Below are 24,990 nucleotides of genomic sequence, written 5' to 3' on the forward strand. Positions count from 1 at the left end.
TTATTCCGTTTGACATAAGCTTAGTCATCTCTCTGTAAATGTTTTTTCAAACAGAGTGGTCAAAATACTCACAACAGTTTTTAAACATCTTTAAGATTGAATGTAATCCAAAGTACCGGTATCGATTGAAAATGCCTGGAAAAGAAATAACAAATAAAAACCCATATCATATTTTGAAAATGGTCTCAATATCTTAAATTGCAAGCCCAAATCATAATCAGATACAATAACTGTACATGTGCATAGCAAAATTTACAATTTTCATGAATTAAAGAAGTGTAATTATCCTTTTAAAAAAACAAGTTACATTGCATAACATGTACAGAGTGCAATACTGTTCATAGTTCCTGAATTTGCTGAAAAAGTGTAATTTTCTCTGTACAAGTGGAGATACACAGACTAACAGTATTATTATTGTTGCCAAACGAAAAAATACACATGAAAATTGCATGAGTTGATGGATTTAGCTCACATAGAAAATTGCAATTTAAGTTTACAATAAGGCACTGGATGTAAAAATTAAATCTGTTTCCATTAGGGATTGAGATAATTGAAAAAAGATATTTTGAGGATAAGTTGCAAGAAAGGATCGGTAGTTACTACATCCCACCTATTTAGGTTTCAAAAGGCAGATCTGTAGATAAAAGAATGGTGAAAATAATTGGTCTTAAAGGTACTATGTCCCATTTGCAGGTCAAAAAATGAAAAAGTTAAATTCCAACTGCATTTGAAAGATAATACTAATTTAGAACTTCCCTAAAAAAGGTGGGGCTTGAAAATGTCTTCAAGTGGGAAAAAAATAACGACTATTAGTTGTCAAATCGACTTTAGGGCTATAGAGCCCAAAAGTAATAGTCTTGATTTTCAGACAATTGTACTGAATGGTCATACGTTTTATGCTGCGCAAAGATTCAATCAGTTTAATCTTGGCCATCACAAGTGGGTTACTGATGTAGACAATGCTCATGTACCCTTTACAACTCTTTTCATGTATGTTATTACCAAAGAAGAAAAAAGCCAGTCAGTCACTCAATAGTGTCTGACAATGAAGTCTAGCAAGTAAACGGGTTTCCTTGCATAATTTGAATATGAGGACACTGCTAACGTTTAAATTTCACAGATAGGACATACATGACATATTCATAATTCCTGCAAAGTTCTACAGCATTTGAGGTTGGCTGCAAAAGGGACATAGTACCTTTAAAGTTGACAAAACTATTGAAGAAAGTTGAGATTGGTTGGAAGTCATTAAACCATACGCAAATTGGCAACACTGTCCTCTACACAACAGTGCAATCAAATGTGAGATCCTCTATTTTTTTATTTTGCACATTTATTGAATTAAAAAAAAAGGATTTGCTTCTTGTACATGTATTGTATTATTCAACTTCATCGATGTACATCAATATTCTGTTTGTAAACATATATATCATGTAAATCAATTTACAATGTAATGTTATAACAAATCAATATTCTGTTTGTAAACATGTATCATGTGTAGTACTAATCATGTGTCATTTTTTGTTCCCCATTCTGTTTTATTATGATTTTTTACCAATTGAAACTACTCCCAGGAAGCCTTACATTCATACCAACCCTATTGTCGTGATGGTGGACTAATGAATATCAATAAGTCAGAATTAGGATAGCTGAGGTATTTGTTTCCAGTTCATCGTGACTGTGCTATGGACCAGTGATGTCCTGATGGTAGAGTCGCTGCCCAGCAAGCAGTAGATGACAGGTCCAAATCCTGCTGGTTCCAAGACTTTTTCTGACTTGTTATTAATCACAAGATCGAGCACGCAATCTTTATTTACTGGGTGCATGCGTAAATTTCTTTAAAAATTATCATTCTTTTTCGTTGTTGCCAAGAACATGTTGGAAAGGTGGATTTCTCTTTTAATAACCAATTTATAAAGATGATCTTATTTTCTTTGTAAGAGCTTTGTCATGTCTGTCATGAAAAGCTTCTTACACATGTACTTAGAACGAGTCTGTAGGAAGAGGTTTATCATTTTCAGTAATCCTTTTTTTGCAATTACCAAACTAATAAACATCACATTTATGTTCTTTCTTGTGATTTACTCCGATGAGAGCAAGACGAAAAGATTTTTATTGTGTGTCTCTTTTCACTGCTATTTCTTGAACATCACATGGCACATGTATGAGCTACACTAAACAAAACAAAATTGTTTCTTTTATAGCTTCTTTTAAAGACAAAAGTCATGCAGCAGAATATGTACAAGAATTGATGTTAGTTTAAAGTTGATTCTCATTGAAATACTGCTTGGACAGATATAAATTTAGAACAATAGCGTATGTATAAAAATACTTACATGGATTATCATCTTTTATCTGAAAATATTACATGCATTAGATCTGGTCAGTGATCAATTATAAGGCACTGCTGTCATAACAATTCTGTTTACAAACTGTTACAATATACCTGAACAAGTACAACAAATATGAGTTATGCTACTGATCTGTTGAATAGCTGTTGATTCTGTTGTCAACAGTTCTAAAGTTATAGTTGGATGTCTGCATGCTATAATGCCACACAGTAACTGGTTCTATTAAATTAAAATCAACATAAACTCAATTTATAAATCCCATTTATATACACAATTCTTATTCTGTTCTTTAGTCTTAATTTTCCAGGATGCAGACTGTGGGGGGGGGGGGGGGGGGGGGGGGTGACATGCTTTCAAGTAATATTTTGGTGAGGTGATGGTGACGGTGGTGGTAGCTGTAGTGATCTACATCTTTAACACTATAACCTTTTCATATCAAATATTTCTTGCTTACAACTACGATGCATCACATAAAAATAACATTTCCATATTTTCAGCATGAAAAAATACAGCACATTAAAACAGTCTTCTTTTAGAAAAACAGACTGGAAAACTAAGAATACAAGAAAAACCTGCAAAATTCAGGCAGAGTTAGTCATAATTTTCCTGGAATGTTGAATTGAGGTCTGGATTGGTTCCTACTTCCCTGCTAGGATGTCCATCTCTCTTTCAATTCCTACATATTTCAGAGCATCGGTGGGTCCATATCTGGTAAAGAAAAAGATAAAAAAGATTCACATTATTCTTTATCCACTATGATTCAAAAACTGAACATCAGGAAACCGCTTGTGAGTCTGATTTACAATCAGTCCCATAAGTTCTTTTAAATGTAAGTTTTATGGGAAAGAACGTGAATTTCATATAGCCTTTGATAATGATCCGACTATAGCAAGTCATTACACACCTCAGAAATTTTCCTAGCCCTCAAATCTGTTCTTTCAGAAATAAACACAAGTTTATATCGTCAATGTAGGAACATATTGTGGAATATCAAACCTAACTTTTCAATCTTAAAGACATTTTTTTTTAAAGGAATAAGCACAAGGTTAATCAATCTGTTATATGTATATATTCTACTGTGTTTACATTTGAAACAAACTTCCTACTAAAGACTAACAGGACTCTATCCTTTAAAGCTTCTGACCTATTAAACATTAGAGCAATTTTATGGTAGCTCGACTCATGAATACCACCAATGAAAAATATGAAAGCGAAATAAAAGTCATTTTCAAATTTTCAATAAAAATTCTCATAATCTTCGACATTCAGGCTAATCCTGCACTAGTGTCAAGGTTTTTAACTTTTGCATGTATAATAATGTTTTGACAAATTTTATGCATTGATTTGTACATGTTTGGTATGTATTGCTGTCCTATTTTCAAAGTGTCGGCTAGGGAGAATTAATTTCCCTTGCGTCGTACTTTCCCACTCCGCCTTTTTGGCTTTGCAAACATGTTCCAACCGGTTCTGTCTGGTTTGTAATATATTTTATAGTGATTATTGTTATTATTTTGTACAGCGCGTATACTAATATTTTATGGTATATGCATATTTCAAATAATTTTTAACCAATCGTGTGCAGTGGTGAATGACTCTCTCATCACCATCGCCACCGAGACCTAGCGAACGACTTCATCGCCATCTTTGTTTTTGATTAACCTTGAGTTGAGTTTCTTACTCCCTTGAGACGATCCTGTTGATTATTGTATTGCTTATCGTAATTTACAGGAGATTAATTGCCCATGTTTTATCCAGTGATCACTGTTATTTCTATGTTGATTATTGCCGTCTGAGAGAGCTGTTTGCTCCCTTAGACATTTGATTATTGTGTGTATTTTTTGTGTACCCGAACTATGAAATGAACCTTGATTATTTGTGTTGATTATCTATATTAAATTATTAATTTGTTGATATTAATTATATAACCTCATTGCTTGATAGTGTGTTCTTTCCTCGTGAGATCGTAAATTTAAGAGGTACAACCCCTTTGGAGAGTTCTACATACCGTACTCATGAATATATGAATTCCATTCTATATTATCTACGGAAATGTTAGCAAACAAACAATTTTCAAAACTCACATATGTCAGAGGGATAATAAAAATGTGGCTCACTCACATATGAAATGGCAATTCAGATCAGATGGTTTTAATTCATGTACTTATTTGCTCCAATGTACGAAGGTCGGGAGGGAGCTTTTTTGTTTTTTGTTGTTTATGTTTTGAAATATCCAACACTTCTTGACACAAGAGAAGTCCAGGGATGGGCGAGCAGACCTTAGCTAGTGTATGGGAGTGTGAATGGGAGTGTGCATAAGAGTGTAAATTTGAGTGTTTATGAGAGTGTCCATGGTACAGGAGTGAGAATAGGAGCGTGTATAAGAATGAGAGCGTGTATTGAAGAGCAAAGGGCCTGCTTGCTCATCCTTTGACCCACTCTTGTGTCACCTCACAAAATATATTTTAAACTTAATTTATCTGTTATAGCCTTAGTCATATTGGTTATAAATGTTGTTATGAATTTTGTTATATACCGTACATTATACCAATGTAAATTGTTCATAATTCAGCCATCTGGCTGCGAAGTGCAATTGTAATAAAAACTTTCCAATCAATCAATCAATCATGACGCAGGAAAAAAAATCCTACGTGTATATGACTGGCAAGAGGGACTGAAAACTGTGGCTGCAAGCAACAAAGGTCCTACGTATAATCTCTACCTGTGTATTACAAGCTGCATTAATGTGATGCGTATAAAGTTTACATAATATTGAGATGGGTTGGCTCAGTCGGTAAAGCATCTGCCTGTAAAACCAGATCGTGGGCTCGAATCCAACCCAGCCGGATGGTTGAAGCCTGCGTTGTGTGTTAACATGCCCCTGCTGTTTTTCATGGACGCAGGCTATATTACAGTGGAAAACACCCCATCCCTCGGACAGGACGTAAAATGGAGGTCCCTTGTAAAGGAGAGTAACCACCTTTGCACGTTAAGAACCCACTGCACTGTTTGACTAAGTGTAGGGGGAAACCCTGGTGTAGTGGTCCATTGGCATACCCACAATCAGTTACATCGGGAGGAGACATGAGGGTCGCTTTTCGCCTCTTAGACACAGGTGACGCCAAATACTTAATAATACTAATAAGGGTACCTTTAAAGCCCGTCTGTACTAGTTTGGTCAGGGGGATTAGACCTCCCAGCAAAGTCACTGACAGGTGGTTATCTCATCAATCAGCTCTCAATTAACATATGAAAAAGTGGATCATGGGGGAACAACAGGCACCGATTAAGCATTGGTTGTTATATAGAGGGCGCAAGTAGCTAAAAGTAGTGCAGTGGGCCTTTAACAAGTAAGAACTTCTTAGTACACAGTTAACTAACCTGTAGTCAAAGAACAACTCTTCACCAGTTTGGATGTTTCTCTTGGCAAAAATACCTATTCGATGATCTCCGTTTACCATCATCACTGCAGGATAAAAAAGATAGACATCATAATTTTTTTCATTAGTTGAAAAATCCAGAATTTTTTTTTTTGTATCAAGACCCATACCCTTGCTTTAATTTTTCCTCAAAATCAGCCATGAGGTACATTTTTTAAATCTATATCATATGGGAACACAAAATATTCGAAACAGCCGATAATACCATTATTAATCACAACCTGGTATGAGCAAACTCACTACCGATGGTTTGAAATTATCGTATGTGACATTTGACTCATTGTTTGGATAAAAATCCATTAAGTTTCATTTTTTATGGGTTGTAACCTGTTAAAGAAGCCTCTTTTTTACTTACTTATCTAGTTGTCTACAATGTTTAATACAGAGGAAAATTCACGTTTCATTGATTGAAAATGGCACAAGTCAACTGAAAGTAACTACCGTATTAGGCAGATAAGAACTATAATTGATATGATAATGGAAGTATGTTATGAAAGAAATGAAAGAAAGAATATTATGTTTTCTTCATAAAATAATTAGTATAGTTACTGTACTTAATATAGGATCTAGAGATTGTTTTATAACAAAGAAGCCACTTATGAGCTCACTAGTTTATGAGACTGACATGATTTACCTTTGGCATAACAGTTTGGCATGTTGGAATGATTGGCAAAACGAATCTTGTTTCCTTTCCTGGTGGCATCCACAACAAAATCTGTAAGAAACAAAAATTCAAGGTCATACAGCATTCTACACATGCACTTGGTCAGTAGGAAGGAAGAAGGACTAGGGTACTGTCCGAAATTAGGAGACATAGCACTCAAATAGTTTAAACTTTATTCCTATATGCTGACATTAAGTCCACACTGGCAATACATTTTGCTATCATCATAATATCATCACTGTCATCATTGGCATCACTGTTTAGATCAGTACTATCATCATTATCCTCCTCATCATAATATTCATCACCATTGGCATTATTGCTATGATTGTAAATATTATCATCATCACCAACATCACCACTACCACCATCAACCCCCCCCCCCCCTCCCCCGGCACATTGTGTTTATCATCATCCTCATCCTTATCACCACTGTCATCATCCCCATCAATGTCATTCATACGGTCACCATCATCAGCAGTAGAAGCAGCAACATAATCATCATCATTACTACCACCATTTCCATAAAATCTGTCATTATCAAGGCTCTACCAGACATACCATTGTTGAGATTGAAGAGGAAGCTACACATGTATTTATCATAGACCTTGCCTCGTCTATCTGCCTCGTCTTGAGAAATAATCTAGTTTACAAATTAAGAAAGAAAAGAAAAATAACAGAGATTGCCAATTTCAAGCCACCATTGACTCGCAGTCACTTGATAATCCTGTGTTTGAGGCTAAAATGTGAACATACTCAACTTGACTCAAGTCATCTACTTTACAATGAGAGCTACCTGTAACTGAAATTATCAAATACATGTAGTCCACAAATTCTAACTTTTAAAATAAAATATCAACATTTTGATTGAGAAATATACATGATTGGGTGATATGCATTTCACTTTAAACGTGACTTGAATATACCGCTACTTTGACATTACGAGAAGCTGAAGGAGACAGCGCATCAAATACATGGATAAGTTCATTGGGCTGACTGGTAACAGAAGTAACGTCACATTACAAAAAACCAGAGATAGAAGTAGATGGCAAGCCTTGATCACCAACGTCCAGAACAGACGATGCATCTAGCAAGCAAACTTTGACCTTGAAGACACTCGCCTCTCCACAGTGCTCAGAGATGAACTTGTTATCTGTTATCATAATTATAAACAGTAGTGGTCCCATTTTAGTCCCTTGTGGGTCACCTTCATTACCTGTCCGTCAATCAGATCTTATTTCATTGATTTTTACTCTTACTTTGACCTTGAAGACACTCACCTCTCCACAGTACTCTGAGATGAACTCGTTCTTCATCACTGGAACGGTGATGTAGATGCCCCACCCGGCAACATCAGATGGAGCCAGAAGAAGGTGCTAGAATCAAGAGAAGAATGTGGAGTTGTAATATCAATATTTAACACATCTACAGCTTTCATAACCCTTGTAAATTTGAATTTTTGTGTGTTTTTTGTAACTCAAGATTGAAAGTTGGACTGGTTGAATAAGGGCCTTTGTTGAATTGATATGGAAAATGTAATATCTCACATTCTCACTAAAATTAAATCTGGACAAATCAATGTTTCATGTACTTGAAAAATTAACAAACTTGGTAAGGGTATGAATAATTTAGTTGCTAACTGTATAAACAAAACTTTAATTTTTAAATTTTAATAATATAATGTCTAGGTAATATAATAAATCTTAATTCAGTTCTCAAATTGGACCAGCACTTCAAGATGCGATGATTACACACTGGACAGACCAAAAGAAACCTTGCCTGCCCAAACACAAGCAGAAAACACATTTCAATCATTCACCTGTCCAGTAAATGACTCAAGGTAACTTCAACCTGTTAAAAACTATTAACCCCAAGATAATTTAGGCTGGAGTCTTTGGAAAATGTGTTTACCACAATCAAATTATATCTAACAAGTGAAATTTGATTCATATCAATGAGCAATCCAAAGCAGGATTTGATTCTTACCCGTTTCCATCCTCGTTGGAGACTGACGTTCTTGCAGGATATACTCTCACTGGTACTCTTGTCCGTAAATACACCCGCTAGAAAAAGTAAGATAAATAGTAAACCTATTTATTTCTAAAATCTTATGAAGTGACCCTCTTACTCTGTAATTTGTCACTAATTATGCTATGTGTAAATTTATTTTAATATTTATGCCTATGTCAACATCTATGTATGTTCAGCACTTATGTATTTTGATTACCGGTACCAGTTTTTGTTCTTTACATATGTATTTTTAGTGCTTGCAAAAGAATCCTATCTAACATTTCCATCTGTTAAACTTGGACGAATAAAATTGAATCTAATTATTTTGAATAGACTCTGGAACATGGTCACATGGCAAACTAATTATAATACACCCTTCCGTACAGTGGGGGACAAAACTCGCCCAAGAATGTAAATTTTCAACTGTAACCTTGAAACTTTGGCCTAGATACACTTTTTCATTTGTGAAGAGAAACAGTTGCAGACACTGTTATCTGAAGCCAAATCTTTCAATAAAACATAGACTTACACTGTAAATACTTCAGTTTTGTTGGCTCTTGAAGTTTAAATTACAGGGGCAGAAGGCTTACTTCGAATCATTGATATGAGGGAGGACGCGTTTCACAATCTTTTCATGAATCAAAAGCAGAAGATGACGTGGCCTTAACATAGAATAGCTGCAGGGTATTTACAAAGTGTGAAATAAATTGGACCAGACCTTTTCTAGATCAGAGGGGGTTATTTCAAAAACGTTACCCAAAATTTTGTGAATAAAGGGGCATGCTTTCACAAAAGGTTGGGTAACGCAACCACCTGACCCGACACAAGGACCCAATGATTTGAAGTAAGCCGGTGCAGAAGGTGTTAAAAGACGAGGTATAAAGAAATTAAATAACAAATATCAAAATAAAACAAACAACCACAAGACATGCATCCATAACATACTTGCTCCACAAGTCTGGCATAGATCCGGATCACATTCTCTCACAGCGAGGTAGCATGGACACTGCTTGGTGTTACACTGAGCCTTACAACGACAGCCAGGGAAACGATTCTGACCTAAAAGAATATGTGATGAAAATTGGCAACACAGGATAATAATGATAAATAATGATATCAATATATATAGAACAGCTACTATATATTTATACTTTACTGCAGGGTGATGAAAACAAACTCCAAACAGTGCTCCTTTACAGAAACACAATAAAAAAAAAACTATTGAAGATAGCTGTGATTAAGATTTTGAGACCTAGAGTGAAAGAATGTTTTTTATCTCCTTGAGCAATGATTAAGCAGATAAAAATGTCATTTATATGTCTACATCTGTATATCTGAGTGTTACAATGCCAAATGTTTTTTTTTTTAATAGTCAAAAATAAATTAAGGCACAGCTGAAACCACTTCCACTTTTAGTTTTAGAACAAAGTTTATTTCTTTTGACAGTTTTCAAGAAGAAATGCTTTTCAAAAAGGATAAAAACAAGTGAGCTTTATAGACAGGTGGTCTTAGATACAGAGGTTCACTAATGCAGTGGAATGTACAGTCAAATGATGTATACAAAAAATGGATCTAAATGATTTAGGAACAATGCTAGTTATCATTTCAAATTCTGAATGATGAAACATGTAAATTTTGATGAGATCAAATTTGCAAACAAGTAGACACAACAGTGAACTGTCCTGATTTAAAAAAAAAGGGTAAATCTACTCTGGATTGAACTTACATTCAGGGCTGCACTGACAGAACTTTTCGCAGAAGTTTTGAAGCATGATACACGTACAATCAGCATCACATGGTTTGCCGGGGTGATCACAAGGCTGGTAGTTGTAGACGTGAGTTGAAGAATTGTCTGCAATGAAAACAAATTATATATATCATCAAAATGAATGTGCTAAGAATGTGCAAAATGAGAAGCACTATCATTATTAGACTTAATATTTCATATTTTTTAACAACCTGCAGAGTGAAAACAAACTCCTTTTTAAAACTTCGTTTTCCATCACCCTAGTATTAATTAAGTTTTAATAAAAGCAGAAAAATGACCCCGACAAAGGTCAATGAAAGTGTATTTTGTTAAACAGATTTTTCTGCTTTTATTAATATCAGGGTAGACTTTCCCTTTCAGATTATATTCACATGTAGAACGGTAAACAAAAAATGGATAAAAAGTTAAAAGAAATCTCACCTTTCTTAAGCTGAATCTTCCTGCAATGCATAGACCACAACCTAGAGAGAAAACATATCAATTATCGTTTTGAATACAATTTCAATTTTATCATTTCAATTGCATTTTATGAAACAAAACACAAGAGGAATACTTTAGATGACATTTAAACAGACTTTAGAAGAGAATAGAGAATCTTAGAATAGTATAGTAATCAATTGCATATCATTAAAATTTAATGACATGTTCAAGAGGTATGATTATCCTCGATTATTTCTGGAACACAAAGTTCAACCAAGTGACTACGTATACACATAACTTTACATCACCTTGTTTCAAAAACTGATAAACTTTACTACAGTTTGTTATTTTTTTTTAAATGACAGTATTCCTGAACATTCCTCTAGAAATAGATTTCTAACATCCCCTTTCTATAAGTTAGACGATTTTCTATCAATATCAAAATGTTCAACTTACTTCTGTTTTCTCTTCTTCTTCCTGGGTGGGGTGTTGTGCTCCGGTGAGAGCTCCATAGCTTCACCTTCTTTCGCTGAGAATTCTGCCACCTACAAAATCAACCAGACATTATTAAAATCCTTATTATTAGAAGTAGTAGTATTATTACTCTGGTCTCTTTCCCTGATAAGGCTGACTGGGATGTACAGGAGTACTAATATCACTAGTGATTTCTCACCAAGTTCTTTTTCCTATATGGTCTTATCATTTGGTCTAACAAAATTTTTTGGCTAATAGTCAATTGGTCTAATTTCAATTTGGTCTGATCTCTAATAAGTCTACTACCCATTATGTCTATTGGTCATTTAGTCTATTAACCAGTTAGCATAATTCCCAGTTAGTCTAATGCCCATTTCATCTACCAGCCAGAGGGTCTAACAATCATTTGAGGATTATAACTAATTATGATTGAAAGATTTTTTGACCATATAAACAGTAGACAAAATGGGCATTAGCCAAATTGGATATTAGACCCACTGGAAATTAGACTAAATGAGCAATAGACAAAACATGTTTTAGACTTATTGAAGATAAGAACAAATGATAATTAGACCAATTGACTATTAGCCTAAATGGTCTTTAGACCACATGATAAGTAGACAAAATGAATATTGGACCTTGTGGAGTGGATAGTAGACGGGCTGGGTGTAGTCTGTATGGGAATAGACCAATTGGGTATTAGACCAAACGGCAATAAACCATTACCTGGTACCCCCTCCCCGCCCCCAAATCAAGGGGTAAATACTTTCCTATGAAGATAACAAGTGTATAAATGAAACAGAATCAACTACGTTACATACAAGGATGACAAACCTGAATACAAGTCTTTGTCCTGAGTAACCTAGCCATGGCACAGTAGTTGTTGTAGTAGACGTTTCTTAATACTCTGAAGAGCGAGGATTCCCTTCCGTTCCATTCATCCGATGTAACCAGGTTGGTCTCTGCTGGCAAGCTGTCATTACTGCTACTCTCAGGTTCTACATAGATTAGAATACCAAAGATGGAACGATATCAATTTACGATTGAAAGGTAGTATTAAAGAGAACGTTGAGTTCTGGGAAGAGGTGAAAAACAATTTGTGACCGTTATTACTGTATTATGCAAGTGTGGAAGAACATCAGATACAAAGTGTTCCCTGAAAAGCATGGCTCTTTGAATGCCTTAATATTCTAAATATGGCATGTAACATCATAAAAATCGGGGTTTGGTTTTTTATGCCACATGTTCATGTAGTCTCATATACATATTTCTGTGTACAGTGCTTGTAACTTTACCAAGACTGGGCCAAATTCTTATCATTTTGATGATTCCAGAACCTTGCAGTACACACCAATACTTATATGCTCGATGATCAACCTTTTCTGATCGAGTCCACACCGTTTCTTTCACAATGCAATTGCATGACCAGAACTTAACTTTATCTTTAAGTGCAGGTATTGAAACAAAGTACAGCTGCATTTAAAATCCAACAAATTTACCCCAAATCTCAGGTACTACAAACAGTGATATTTCCCCTAGTAAATTGGGGAAAAAAATTAATGATAGTGAGGAAATGGGCAGCAAAGGAAGAGAACACTGAACTGGTCAGGCTCACCAACGAGTATATATAGAGTCCCACATGTATTTATCTGTGCAGTAGATTTTGGGTAATTAAAGCAAGTTAATATCAGGGGTGATAGTGAGCCCCCCTTTAGTAAAAAAAAAAGAAGAAGAGGATTCGGGGGGGGGGGGGAAATGGCATCTAACAACATGCCCCCCTTTTGATTAAGAAAATTGGGGAAAAATTGGGAAGAATAGAGAAAATATGAGAAAAATCAGGAAAATAGGGATAAAATTGGGAAGAAAAAAAAAGAAAAGAAAAAATCAGGAAAAAATCAGAAAAATAATAAAAAATCAGAAAAACCGATTTAAATTGGGTATTTATCAGGCCTGGATCACCTACCAATGAATGGTTTATCGAATGGCTGGAAATCCGGGTCCAACTCCCCGAGGAATTTGGTCGGAGTGCTCGTGTTGGAGCGCCCTCCCCCTAGCTTCTTGTAGCCAGGTCGGAACGGAGATCCCTTGCTCTTGTCCGCGGCTGGAGGGGGAAGCTCTGGAATGCTGTACTCTTGCTACATGAACACAAGAATTGATCAAAAACTTTATTTGTAGAAGTTATACCAATAGGTCCGTAGGATGGTGTACATATGAAAAATAAAACACAATCACTATCCTTAAGTGGAAAACTGAAATATATGGAAGAAAAAGAATTAAATATAACATCTTTTTTAATTGCAAAATATTTTGTTCTTCTTCTCAAAGCTATTTGTGTATTCTTTGTAATATCTTGTGTAATCTTGTGTAAGTTATGTAATATGTTCATGCATTGTGGGGAAATTGATGTCACAAAATAGGCAATGATTCTGAGAACTGCCCCCACCCCCTTTTTTTCAATTACGATTTTCTTTTGTGAATGATGTTTCTTTTTAAAGCAATAGAAATTCCATTTAACCTGCATTTCCGACTGATTTCATACCATGTTGTGTCCAGCTTAATATGCAACAGGTAAAACTCCAGTGCCCATCTTCAAAATATACAGATCTACATGATGTGAACTTCATCAGCAACAAGAATGATTAATGAAACCCTTTTTGGAACTAGAAGAATTATCTCTAGGAAAGCGAAAAGGTCTCATTTTGATAAAAAGCTCACCTTATGCATGAAGCAGCTTGGGCCACATGGCTCAGTTCCGGTACGGAACTCTTTATTCTTCGGCTTGGTCTGACTCGGAGTTGGATGGTATGCTGAGGATAAAAAGAAAAAGAAAATTAAGAATTAAAAAGATGAGAAAATAGGAGAAAGAGAGACGGAGAGGGATAGGGAAAGTGAGAGTTGAAAAGAAGAGAGAGACACACACACACACACACACATAGAGGGTAATGCGATAAAGAAATAGTTTTTAAAAAAGAGGATTGAAGTAGAAAATGTTGGGGGAAATGAAGAGCATTGAATTTGATGGGGAAAAAGGGAACACTGGTATGCAGATTAGCTGTTGGAGATTAGCTAGAGTTAGACCCCGTTCTCACTCACTTCGTTGGAGCGCTCTAACTAAGACCCGCTCCTCAGGAGCGGTTCTTAGGTGAGTAAGAACGCTCAAAGTGGTCCAGGAAGCGGACTTCTGGACCGCTCCAGAAGTCCACCTTCCGAGGTGGTCTTGAGGAGCGGGTCTTATTAAGAGCGCTCCAGAGCGGTCTAACGTGCAATGTGAAGGGAAAGCGTACTTTGAACGGAAGTGACGTTCCGCGCGATGAGCGATCGGGCAGGCACTACACATATACATGTATACGGGACGCGTCGCGAACGGGACATCAGGTGACATAGGGTTTGGATTCCGCGGGCGAAAAAATTGACCCGCCTACCTGAGCTGCCATAGCAACAAGACCACTTTGACTCGTGGAGCGGTTTGAGCCATAAAAACTGCTCGGAGTGTGAACGCTCGCAAACCGTTCCTCAAGACCTGTTCCTCTGGAGCGGTCTGGAGCGGTCTAACTAAGACCACTTTCAAAGTGAGTGAGAACAGGGTCTTTGTTACACAGACAGGTTGCATGGCTTTGACTTTTGATCATAAGAACCTTTAATTAACATCTCTTCTTCTATTATCATAAATGCTGAAGAATGGACCATTAAAAAACTTCCATGACATGAAAAATCAACAAATCTTCAACAAAGGATGTCTTCACAGCAAAACCTTTTCATGCAGTTCACAATGTTTGTGTAATTAATCCTAACATTTTTGTCACAACACTGAAACTTTCACACATCAGGACCACCGACAAAATCAAATGGTTCTGGGGGGTGTTTCACAAAGACTAAGATCGACTTAAAGTTGAACTTAACTATGGCAGGCCATTCATGCCACTGGTTGCCCTCACTGTTGGTCTCTATATTATAATCTTTAGATTTGAGACCATGATTTGTGCGTCCCTTGAGAGACCAATGCCAGTAAATGGTGAGAGAAATTGTGGCATTAATGGCCTGCCATAGTTAAGTCCAACTTAAAGATGATCTTAGTCTTTGTGAAACACCCCCCAGGTTCTACAACAGAAAAATGAATTTCACATCCGATGCAACTCACGATGGAGGAAGCAGTCGTATTTGTAGCAGCGTCGGCAGAAGAGAGTGTGGAAGGAATGCATAGTCTCGTCTCTAGGCACTGATTTGGCGTTGGGACCGTCGATGTTAGGGGTACACTCCGGAGGTAGGATGTTAGGATCCTGTTTCTCAGTCAGCTCCCGGTATCTGGACAAGAAAAAATAAGGAAAATAAAGATAGTGGTATATCTTAAAGGCATCGTTTAACAATGTTATATCTGAGATGGCCCTACGTGTTATCAGTGTCTGTGATATGGCGTAATATTGAAGTCCTTTAAAAATTGCGCTTCAAAATGATCATAAAGTGCCTCAAAAAAGTAAGTCTTTGAGAGACCAGTTTCACCATACTCATTTTTCCCAATAGACTGTAGTGTTATGAAAACTGTTAGGAAAACGGAAAAATGAAATTTTGATTTCCAATCATAAATATCTTGATAATCAGAAAGGCAATCTGCTTGTAAAAGTCATGGGATTTCTGACTGGTTAATAATTATGATTGCAGCATGAGCTTAATCCAGGATTTTGTTTCAGAATCTGAGGCAATGTTAACAAGTCACTTTAAGATCTGAGTGTGTGTTTGGGTTCCTCCAGCAGGGTAAGAATCAGATTATATTTCTTGAATCTTGGCAAATCAAGAAGAAACCCTGGGTTATTGTGTAAAGTATAAAGCAAAGATAACTACTACAGCAAACTTATGAGATAGAATTTGCATTTGCATGGTTTCTAAAATCTCAATATCCTCTGAATTACATTCTTAAAGGTAGTGTATCCCTTTTGCAGCCAACATCAAATTCTGTAGAACTTTGCAGAAATTATGAATATGTCACGTATGTCCTGTCTGTGAAATTTAAGCGTTAGCAGTGTCCTATTATTCAAATTATGCAAGGAAACCTGTTTACTTTCTAGACTGCATTGTCAGACACTATTGAGTGAGTGACTGACTTTTTTTAAATTGGTAATAACATACATAACATGAGCTTTAAAGGGTACATGAGCATTTGTACACTGTGTACAAATGTACATCAATAACCCAGGTCATTATGACCCCCTCCCACCCCCCCCCCCCCCCAGTATTAGAAACTTTTGAAATACCCCGGCCTGATTAGGGTTAGACCATAAAGAAGTATTATCAATGGAATCATAATGGTTAAAATTCACAAACATGTTACTATATGTGCACAAAGTAAGGTTAGGCTCATTTTTGTGTTATCTGACTGAAGAATTGCTTTTAATTTGGATGGGCAGAACATTTTTTTAATTTCTTCTGATTTGCCACTAATCACAAGTGTACATAGTACAGATATTCCTGGAAAGGTAGGTATTTCATTCTCAGAATGCTTACAGCTTTCCCCTGTCCTGTAGCCTAGAGTCACCACCCGCTACACGCAGGTAGATGTGACAACAGGCCCAGTACTAGGTATGGCTCTCAAAAATAGCCAATACTTCAGACCCTTGCAAATTCATCACTGAATCATCCTACCATTAACCAACATAAATAAATTAATTCTTGTCATTCATTTGTACAGAAATCAGGGGGGCGTTTCACAAAACTTGTCATCAGTGACAAAATAATTTTTTTTTATAAGCGACTGAATCCTTGCTTCTGATTGGTTATCGGCAGATTTGTCCCAGGTCCCAGGTCCCAGGGCACATCAATGAATTTCATCATCTAATGATCAGAGGTGACCATACTAAACACTGGGATAATATAAAGGACAAAATTAATTTATTTGTTGACTGCACATTATACACCATAAGAATTGTTTGCAAGCTGCAAGAATTGAGGGTTTCTGTTTCTTAGGTAATCTACTCAATAAATCACAATAAGGATATGGAAATCATTGGGATTGACATGAACATTTAAATTGTGAAATGTAAGCTATATTTTTAAATAGGAAAAATAGACATAGTAATATCCATTATAAAAATGCTTAAGATTGTTACAAATGATATACACAGCATGATATGAGTAGAAAAAGCAAACAAAACATTAGAAGACGTTTTTAGAAAGCAGTTCGTTAAACGAAACAAGAATATACTCAAATTGGCAACACATAATATAGTGAGTATCTACTTTAATTGTTTCCCCATGTACATGTATGTATTATATATTGACATAGCTTCTACTTCAACACAATGTATTCTTGGATGATATAGCACTGAAAGACATACACCAATTGTTGCCAATATGAAAGAATGAGGATTCCTTCAGCCCTCACTTGATGGCTGAATATCTTGAGGAACTTAACCCATTGCTTACTGGAACCAGGTTGTTCCTGTTTTAAACCTATGGGAAAGATAACAATTCAGTAGTCAATGGGTTAAACAAACACACACTGACCTCTCTTTGAGCTCTTCTATTGATCCTCTCTCAGGGAAGAAGCTGACGATGGCCTTGAAGATGATATCCTTGGGGAAATCGGATGGCACAGAATCTTCTTCCATCTCCAATTCCGGCTCTTTCAATTCTTGCGTTGCCAGTTCCAGCTCTTTCAATTCCGGCGTCTTCAATTCCGGCGTCTTCAATTCCAGTTCTTTCAATTCCAGCTCTTTTGCTTCTGGCGTCTTTAATTCTGGTTCTTTCACTTCCGACGTCTTCAGTTCTGGCTCTTTCACTTCCGGCTCTTTAACTTCCTCTTCCTTCATCTCTGTCAAATCGGATACTGCTGATCAAACAGATGAAACATCATGATAATGATGACAAAACAACAGCAAACATAACAACAAAAGAAGAAGAACAAGAAGAACAAGAACAAGAAGAACAAGAATAAGAACAAGAACAACAAGAACAACAAGAAGAACAAGAAGGAGAAGAAGGAGAAGAAGAAGAAGAAGAAGGAGAAGGAAGAAGGAGGAGGAAGAGATGACAAATAACAATATTATAACCACTTACCAGTACCCTCTTCTTCTTTCTTGACCATCAACTGACTTTCAGTGGCTGCCACACTCCTCACAAGCTCTACAAACACTTCATCATCAATGAAACCTCCCTCTGTAGGCAAAACAAAAGAAGAGAATAATATCAAATAACCAAAGACCAAATTAGTTTAGCGTTCAGTGTATTTGGAAAGCTCATCCTAAATTATGTGAGCAAATACGGGCAGATAAGTGAAGAACTGACAATATTAGTAATAAATGTCAGAATTTTAAACTGAGGTTCTAACAACTTTTAAGCTTATCAGCTACAAAATAGATTTGAGGAAGTTGAAGTATTTGACTGATTATCTAATGGGTTAACACTTAACACCATCTTTAACCTTGCTCTAAACATAAAAATTGTTTATCTAGCACTTCCTTGGTCTGGCTGGCGATCAATCATCCACACATTTTCTAATGCCCCGAAAAATTTTCAATCCAGGAAAAAAGATGTAACCACGTTGAATTGTTTCAGACTTGAGAAAACCACATGCTAAGATAAACCCATTGTTATTTTGACCAAATATGATCCACCGACTACTTATACGCACACTGTGGTATATTGTTGAAGGCTCTTGACTCTCATACCAGAGGCTCCCTGTTCAATCCTTGCTCGGTGCTTACATTCTTGGACAAGGTGCTTTAACCCCCTTTGCCCCTCTCAACCCAGGTGTGTTAAGTGGATACTTGGCAATACCGGATCAATAATTAATATTATATCCTGCATCAAAATTTGTTGGCTTTTGATTGGTTAAGAGCTCGTCATATGGCCAGAAATATTTGACCTATTTTTAGAAAGTACTATATGAGAGTACTATTTTGGTTTACTATTTGGGAGTTGAAAAAAAATATGATTTTTTTTTTTAAAATCTTAATTTAATGAAAACAAAATATTTTAAATTTTTTTTGATAAAAATTGACATTTGATTGGTTCTAAATTTTTTTCTTCCCAAAAATATTTTTTTTTTATTATTTTTTTTTTATAATAAATTTTTGATGCAGGATATAAAACAAATATACCATGCCTTCTATTCGAGGTACTGGTTAAACTATGGACCTCGGTGACTCCAAAAGTACCATTTGCTTCGGGGCTGCGCCCCTCAGCAAATAGTACTATTGGAGTCACCTCTTGCGCATAGTTTTAAACACAACCTCTCAAGGCAGTGTATATTTATATACTAAACCCGCGACCCTTGCTAAATAAGATCATATTGTTATTTTCTATCATCACTTTACCTCGATCACCATGGACTTTGCCGTCATAGTTCTTGATGAGTTCCTCGATGAACGTCTGCTCTTGTTCTAAAACTTCATCGCCCATGTAAGGAATGTTGTGAAGAACAGTTTCATCTTCTACCTGAAATTGTTGGATGAAGCCAGGTAAAAATATTACATGTATATTAATATAATATTAATATAATAATAATAATATTATATGTAATAATGCACAGTATAATGTATAGTACTGTAGCAGTCCTATAGACATTGATTTATAATCATAATGACACTTACTATTTTGAACTTAATAAAACCCTTTGTCTTACACATTGAAAACTTTGTGACATGAAGAATAAAATTGTAGAAGGTAATCAATTTCAAATACTTACCATAATTATTAATAGTTACTTCATGGCATAATCTTTAGAAGCATTAACATTTTGGAAATCCCATTTATGAGATAAAATTAACTGAATTCTAGTGTTATTTTTGTGATAGGATTACAAAATGCTTTTAGGAATAATCATAAGCAAAAGTAAAAGGAATCCATTCTAACCTATTAAAATAATTTGGTGTGGTTTGGAAATCCCTGGTCTTGAATTATGGAAAACTTCATAAAGATAACAAAAGGTATGCAATCTATGCTTTTTTACTCAATAATCATCACCCGGGCCCTGTCTTATAAAAAAGCTGCTATTTATTACAAATAACTTGTATTTGATATTAATTGCAACTCTGTACTAAATAGATAGAAGATGCAATTGATATAAATTGCAACAATTTGTAATCGATCGCAACTCTTTTATAAGACGGGGCCCAACTGAACAAAATTTCCCATGAAGATTGACATGTTGCCTTTGGAAACCCGAGTATTACCGGTACTAAGCCTACGTTAATAAGAAAATTCAGTAGTCAATAGTTAGTCAACTTACCATGAAGTTTTGTTGAAGTGGGGCCCAGGTATAGACACATGGCACTGAGCTGACACCATTGAGCGTGTGGAGAGAAGCAGTCTGTTTGTGCTTATTACTACCCACCTCTATGGAGCACTGAAATAAAAAATCAAATAACAATAAATTGCAAATGAAGTCCAAGATGAAGGACACCCAGTCCAAATCTAAGTTCTCTGCTGGCTTGATATCGTGCTAGCATTTGCCCTTGTGAAGGACCTGTGCCAAAGTTTGTTTTCTTTTCGATGAAATTATAATTTGTTGCCAACTGATTGCATTCACATATCAAATGCTGAATATTCTTTCTCATGAGAATAATCCTCTACCAAACAAAGCCAGAATAAGGCAATTGATACTTGTGTAAATATTCAGTCCTCCACCTCATAAAAGAATAGATGGGGAAAATTATCTGAAACAAATCTCAAAATCTTGTCAAGGCTGAGGTATGTACATGCACAAATTTCCCACACAAGATAAGTAACAACTAGAAAATAACTTGGATCCATGCAGTATATACATGTAGGAAAGATCGGGCTATGAGTGTTTGCCAAAGCGCAGCATTTGAGATTTGAAAAAATTAATAGATGATCTGAAAACAGCAGTATATCCTGTAGATCAAAAATTCTCCAATGTATGGGACTCTTTGTTCTAGATTTTAGACATATCTACCAGGCCACAGCCCCTCTATCAGTTGTTCAACACAGCGAAAAAACTTCTCAACAGTCAAAATCTTACATTAACCAAATTCTTTTCACCAGCTCTGGAACAAAAACTACACATAACCCTAACCATAACCCTCAAACCAACATAAATATCAAATCGCAACCCTACAATTACATTTCATTATGAAATAAAGTCCAGATCAATCGTCGGATCAACAGCCTTTGGTGCATATGTCACAGCATTCTTCTACCCTACGCTATGGCCTACCTTTCTTGTAATTGGAAGTTGATCAAAGGAAGCAGCCGTGTGGATGGACTGGAAGGGACGTTCTAGATTCTTCCTCTCGTTCTCCTCTGTCCTCTCTTCTATGCTCTTACGATTAGCAGACCATATCATCTGCAATCAAGAATACATTACTGATGCATTATCGACTGTCCTCGTGATGGCCTTCCTCATCAAAAGAAAGGGCACTAAGACACAAGTGTTGGATGCCAGAGAAGTGAAAATACATCGGGCACACGATCAAATCCCTATGTTCACCTTTTCTTGTGGTGCATCAGAATTTATTTCAGCCTAGAAGGAATACCATTTTAATGGTATTTTCCTTGTATCCCTTCTAGTAAAAAAGAATCCTACATAATAAATGTTACACCCACAGCCATGTCACTTAGTTAAAGTAACAGGTGTTAGCCACATTCAGCAACTCAGATTTGAATGTTAAAAAACATATATCCTTCTTCCTCTTCTTTCCCAATCTCTACATTTGAAGTCATCCCCCATGAGACACTTTTTCCTGCTAGATCCTTCTATCATATCTCTCTCATTATATTATATTATAATCTTTCCTATGGTCAATCCCTTAGCATACCGAGAGAGATAGTTGCGAATTTGCGACACATGCATAAAGCCCACTTATACCCTTTTCACATCTATTTTTCTTAACCCCGGACTATCCTTAACCCCATACTATCCTTAACCCCATACTATTTTTTTTGCTGTTCACATCTATTTTCTTAACCCCGGACTATGTGCTTAGCCGGGGTTAAGAAATTTCACGCGATTCACACTACGTTCGCCTTAGCCCCGGACTATTCGATAGCTCATGAATATTAATGCTTTTGCTACCGCGCATGCGCCTTTCGACTAAATGATTTTTTCATAATGACCTCTGCCTCGTAAAAGACTAAACGTCAATACAGAGAGCATGCATGCGTAACGTGAACTGCATGCATGCGTAACGTGAACTGCATGCATAGCGCGCGATAAATGCAAATTCACGACCACACGACCACGCTGTCTGTGATTGGCTGTTGCTTAGCCCCGCTTCTCCTTAGCCCGGTTCGGATTCACACTACGCAGCTTAGCACCACAATTGCCCGGCTAACCCCGCAATTGCCCGGCTAACCCTGCTATTTTGCAGGGCCAGATAGTCCCGTACTATTTGTGGGGTTAGCCCACTTTGGCAAAACGTAATGTGAACAGAAAGCCGGCTAAAATTACCCCGGGTAATTGGTGGGGCTAAGGAAGGAATTGGTGGGGCTAAGAGCCCCCTTAGCCCCACCTATTTCCCGGGGTTAAGCAATATTTGGTAGATGTGAAAAGGGTATTAGAGGTCCATTTCTGGCACATCAAATATTACCCTCCCACATCTCAATGGGAAGGAACTATTTCAAAACTCAATGAACTTGACCTACATGTACGAATAATCACAACTTCTGGTGAATGTCAATTCCTATCCTTTCCTAACCTCTCTCATCCCCCCCCCCTTTTTAGTACAAAGTATGAAACCATGAATACATCTATTATATAATTATAATTTCATCTTTAGTTCTGAACTGATTTTCACTAATCATATTTCCTTTTTGCCAAATTGACAGCTCCTCATTAATATTTACATCTCCACAATCTTTTTTCCTCCAAAGTCAGTTAGAACCAGAAGGGCTTCAAAAAAATAATAATAGGTATTTTCCTTCTGGTTCTAAGCAGATTATATTTACAATATGAAAGCCTCACCCTTATTTCTCCTGCTCTCTTGAAGCGTCTGTTAGCCACCAAGCTCATGTACTCAGACTTCACTATAGACTTGAGATCCGTAAAGGTGTTCTTTTCACTCTTTTCGCTCACACTCCGCTCGCTCTTTGCAGGGCTGGAGGTCGCTGACCTTGTAGCGCTTGATGCCATTATGTCATTTGACCTTTCACCTCTATATAGCAAGTTGCCTAAATGTAACCTGAAATGAAAGGGACAAAAGAGTCGAGTAAGCTTCTTCTTCTTCTTCTTCTTAGTTGATCCCTCCACTATTCAAATAAAGTAAATGATTAAATCCGACCGTTTAGGAGCTTTGGATAGCATTAGAACGAAAGGCATCAATTTTGTATAGAAAAAAGAGCGATAGTAGAAGTAGGCTATTATGAATTTCGGAAGGCAGGCATGGATGAAAGAGTAACAGAGTAGCAGGGGTAAATTGCTGTGGGCATCATCATCATACAGGTTTAAACAGATGGGATAATCCACGAGGCATTCCTTGACTTTGTTGATGAAATCCTGACGGAGATGGTCCAGGTTGGAGCAGACCCTAACAAAGTGCTCCACTGTCTCATCATCTGTTTTACAAAGGGGGCACGTAAAGATAGGTGATTTCTTAAAGCGTGAAGAGACAGCATAAGCAGTTTTATGAATGAAATTGACTGCTTAAAAGGTTTATTCAGGGGCCTTTTAAAATACATTGTGGGACAGGCTTTCAATTAATTCAAAGAAAGAAAGAATAGAAAGAACTTGATAATGATCTCGTGCCGAAAGCAAATCTTTGACAGCTGCTACGGTAGGATCGCACAGCTGCAGCACAGCTCAAATACATGCATAGCTGAACGAGGCATATCGACGTTAAGTAGGCCGAGGTGGTTGCGGATGCCTGAAATTAGCGACTGTTATCTCAGATCGTCATTAAATTCATGCAAACATTTACAATAGGCCATTATTAGGGGTCTATATGAATTGATAATGATCATTATGGTCGCTCACTTCACGCGCTCCCCCGGCCCCCCCGGCCTACTAATGTCGGTATGCACTTGTATTGTTGTGCAGTGGTTTGCCATGAAACCTGTGAGAAAGTGTACTATTCACTAATGTCGACACTTTTAGGAAAAATACACCATAAGTCAAAACAGTCAAGAAAATTGAGATGAAACAGGCAAGAAAGATGACAAATTTTAAATCATGACCGTACTTATTTGAACAATTGTGGATGATTCAGATATTTGGTGCGTTACTCACAGGTCCAAATCGTCACAGTTGTGAACAAGCGCCACTCAATGTACAGAACTCAAGCTCACTCAATTCGTAAATTTCTACGTGGTACATTAGATCTAGAGCGGGTCCAACTTGTTAGGGTCCTACTCGTATTCATAACAAAACTACACAACGTAAAAATATAGCCATGGGACTAAACAAAGTCTGCATCTCGAATTTATTACAAATTTGCTATCCATTTTCAACATGTTATAAGGGAAACCATGCAAAATAACATGCATCTGTGGTTTTCTATGAGCTAGAAATATGAGAAGTGGTGTATTATTAATATATTTCTCACCTCGATGAGTTTCACGGTGAGAAAAACAAAGAAGATCTCACACAGTCAACTCAAGTCAACGCGGGAAGATTGACCTGTATCGAACGTAGATGGGGTAACTTACTATCTATCTACGGAGGACATTTTTTTTTTTTTTTTATGGTCAGTTTTTATTCTTTTCTCTCTTGAAACAAATTATAATCATAGTACAAATTACAATCATCATATGTAACACTCACTGCAAATGTGATGACATTATAAATCAGTATAAATTTTTGTCTTACAAACGACTTCAAAGAAAACTTACATAGTTAGTTCCTATACATCATATTCGACACAAAAATTCATATTTTCAAAGAAAACATATGCAGTTATATAATCCAAAATTTTTGTTTTA

The 24,990-nt window shown here is 36.5% G+C and overlaps 1 protein-coding gene across 2 annotated transcripts; it reads right to left on the reverse strand.

Annotated features, from left to right (window-relative positions):
- Positions 1-1,521: 1,521 nt before the first annotated feature.
- Positions 1,522-24,695, reverse strand: LOC585842 (histone-lysine N-methyltransferase EZH2). 2 transcript variants are annotated; one of them, XM_030974297.1, is made up of 21 exons: positions 24,615-24,695; positions 23,039-23,255; positions 21,293-21,421; positions 20,345-20,461; positions 19,431-19,551; positions 18,172-18,270; positions 17,620-17,944; positions 15,263-15,426; positions 13,840-13,931; positions 13,088-13,259; positions 11,959-12,122; positions 11,107-11,195; positions 10,651-10,691; positions 10,189-10,314; positions 9,408-9,521; positions 8,439-8,515; positions 7,733-7,828; positions 7,014-7,095; positions 6,423-6,503; positions 5,730-5,814; positions 1,522-3,059 (listed from the first exon to the last, which is right to left on the reverse strand). In XM_030974297.1, exons 2-21 carry the CDS (start codon positions 23,204-23,206, stop codon positions 2,990-2,992), a joined length of 2,412 nt encoding a protein of 803 aa, XP_030830157.1. In that variant the 5' UTR covers positions 23,207-23,255; positions 24,615-24,695; the 3' UTR covers positions 1,522-2,989. The 2 variants fall into 2 exon arrangements, with proteins under 2 accessions (XP_030830157.1, XP_030830156.1); XM_030974296.1 differs by lacking the exons at positions 20,345-20,461; positions 21,293-21,421; positions 23,039-23,255; positions 24,615-24,695 and having other exon boundaries at positions 17,620-17,941; positions 19,431-19,550.
- Positions 24,696-24,990: the final 295 nt, after the last annotated feature.

The sequence above is a fragment of the Strongylocentrotus purpuratus genome, unplaced genomic scaffold (genome assembly GCF_000002235.5).
Source record: "Strongylocentrotus purpuratus isolate Spur 01 unplaced genomic scaffold, Spur_5.0 spur5_scaffold_7, whole genome shotgun sequence".
Lineage (NCBI taxonomy): Eukaryota > Metazoa > Echinodermata > Echinoidea > Camarodonta > Strongylocentrotidae > Strongylocentrotus > Strongylocentrotus purpuratus.

Coding starts and splice junctions, on each gene's coding strand:
- LOC585842 (XM_030974297.1), bottom strand. CDS start 23,206: ATGGCATCAAGCGCTACAAGGTCAGCGACCTCCAGCCCTGCAAAGAGC. Junction 19,552..20,344: donor CACTTCAACAAAACTTCATG/GTAAGTTGACTA, acceptor CAACAATTTCAG/GTAGAAGATGAAACTGTTCT. Junction 13,260..13,839: donor CAAGCTGCTTCATGCATAAG/GTGAGCTTTTTA, acceptor GTGTTCATGTAG/CAAGAGTACAGCATTCCAGA.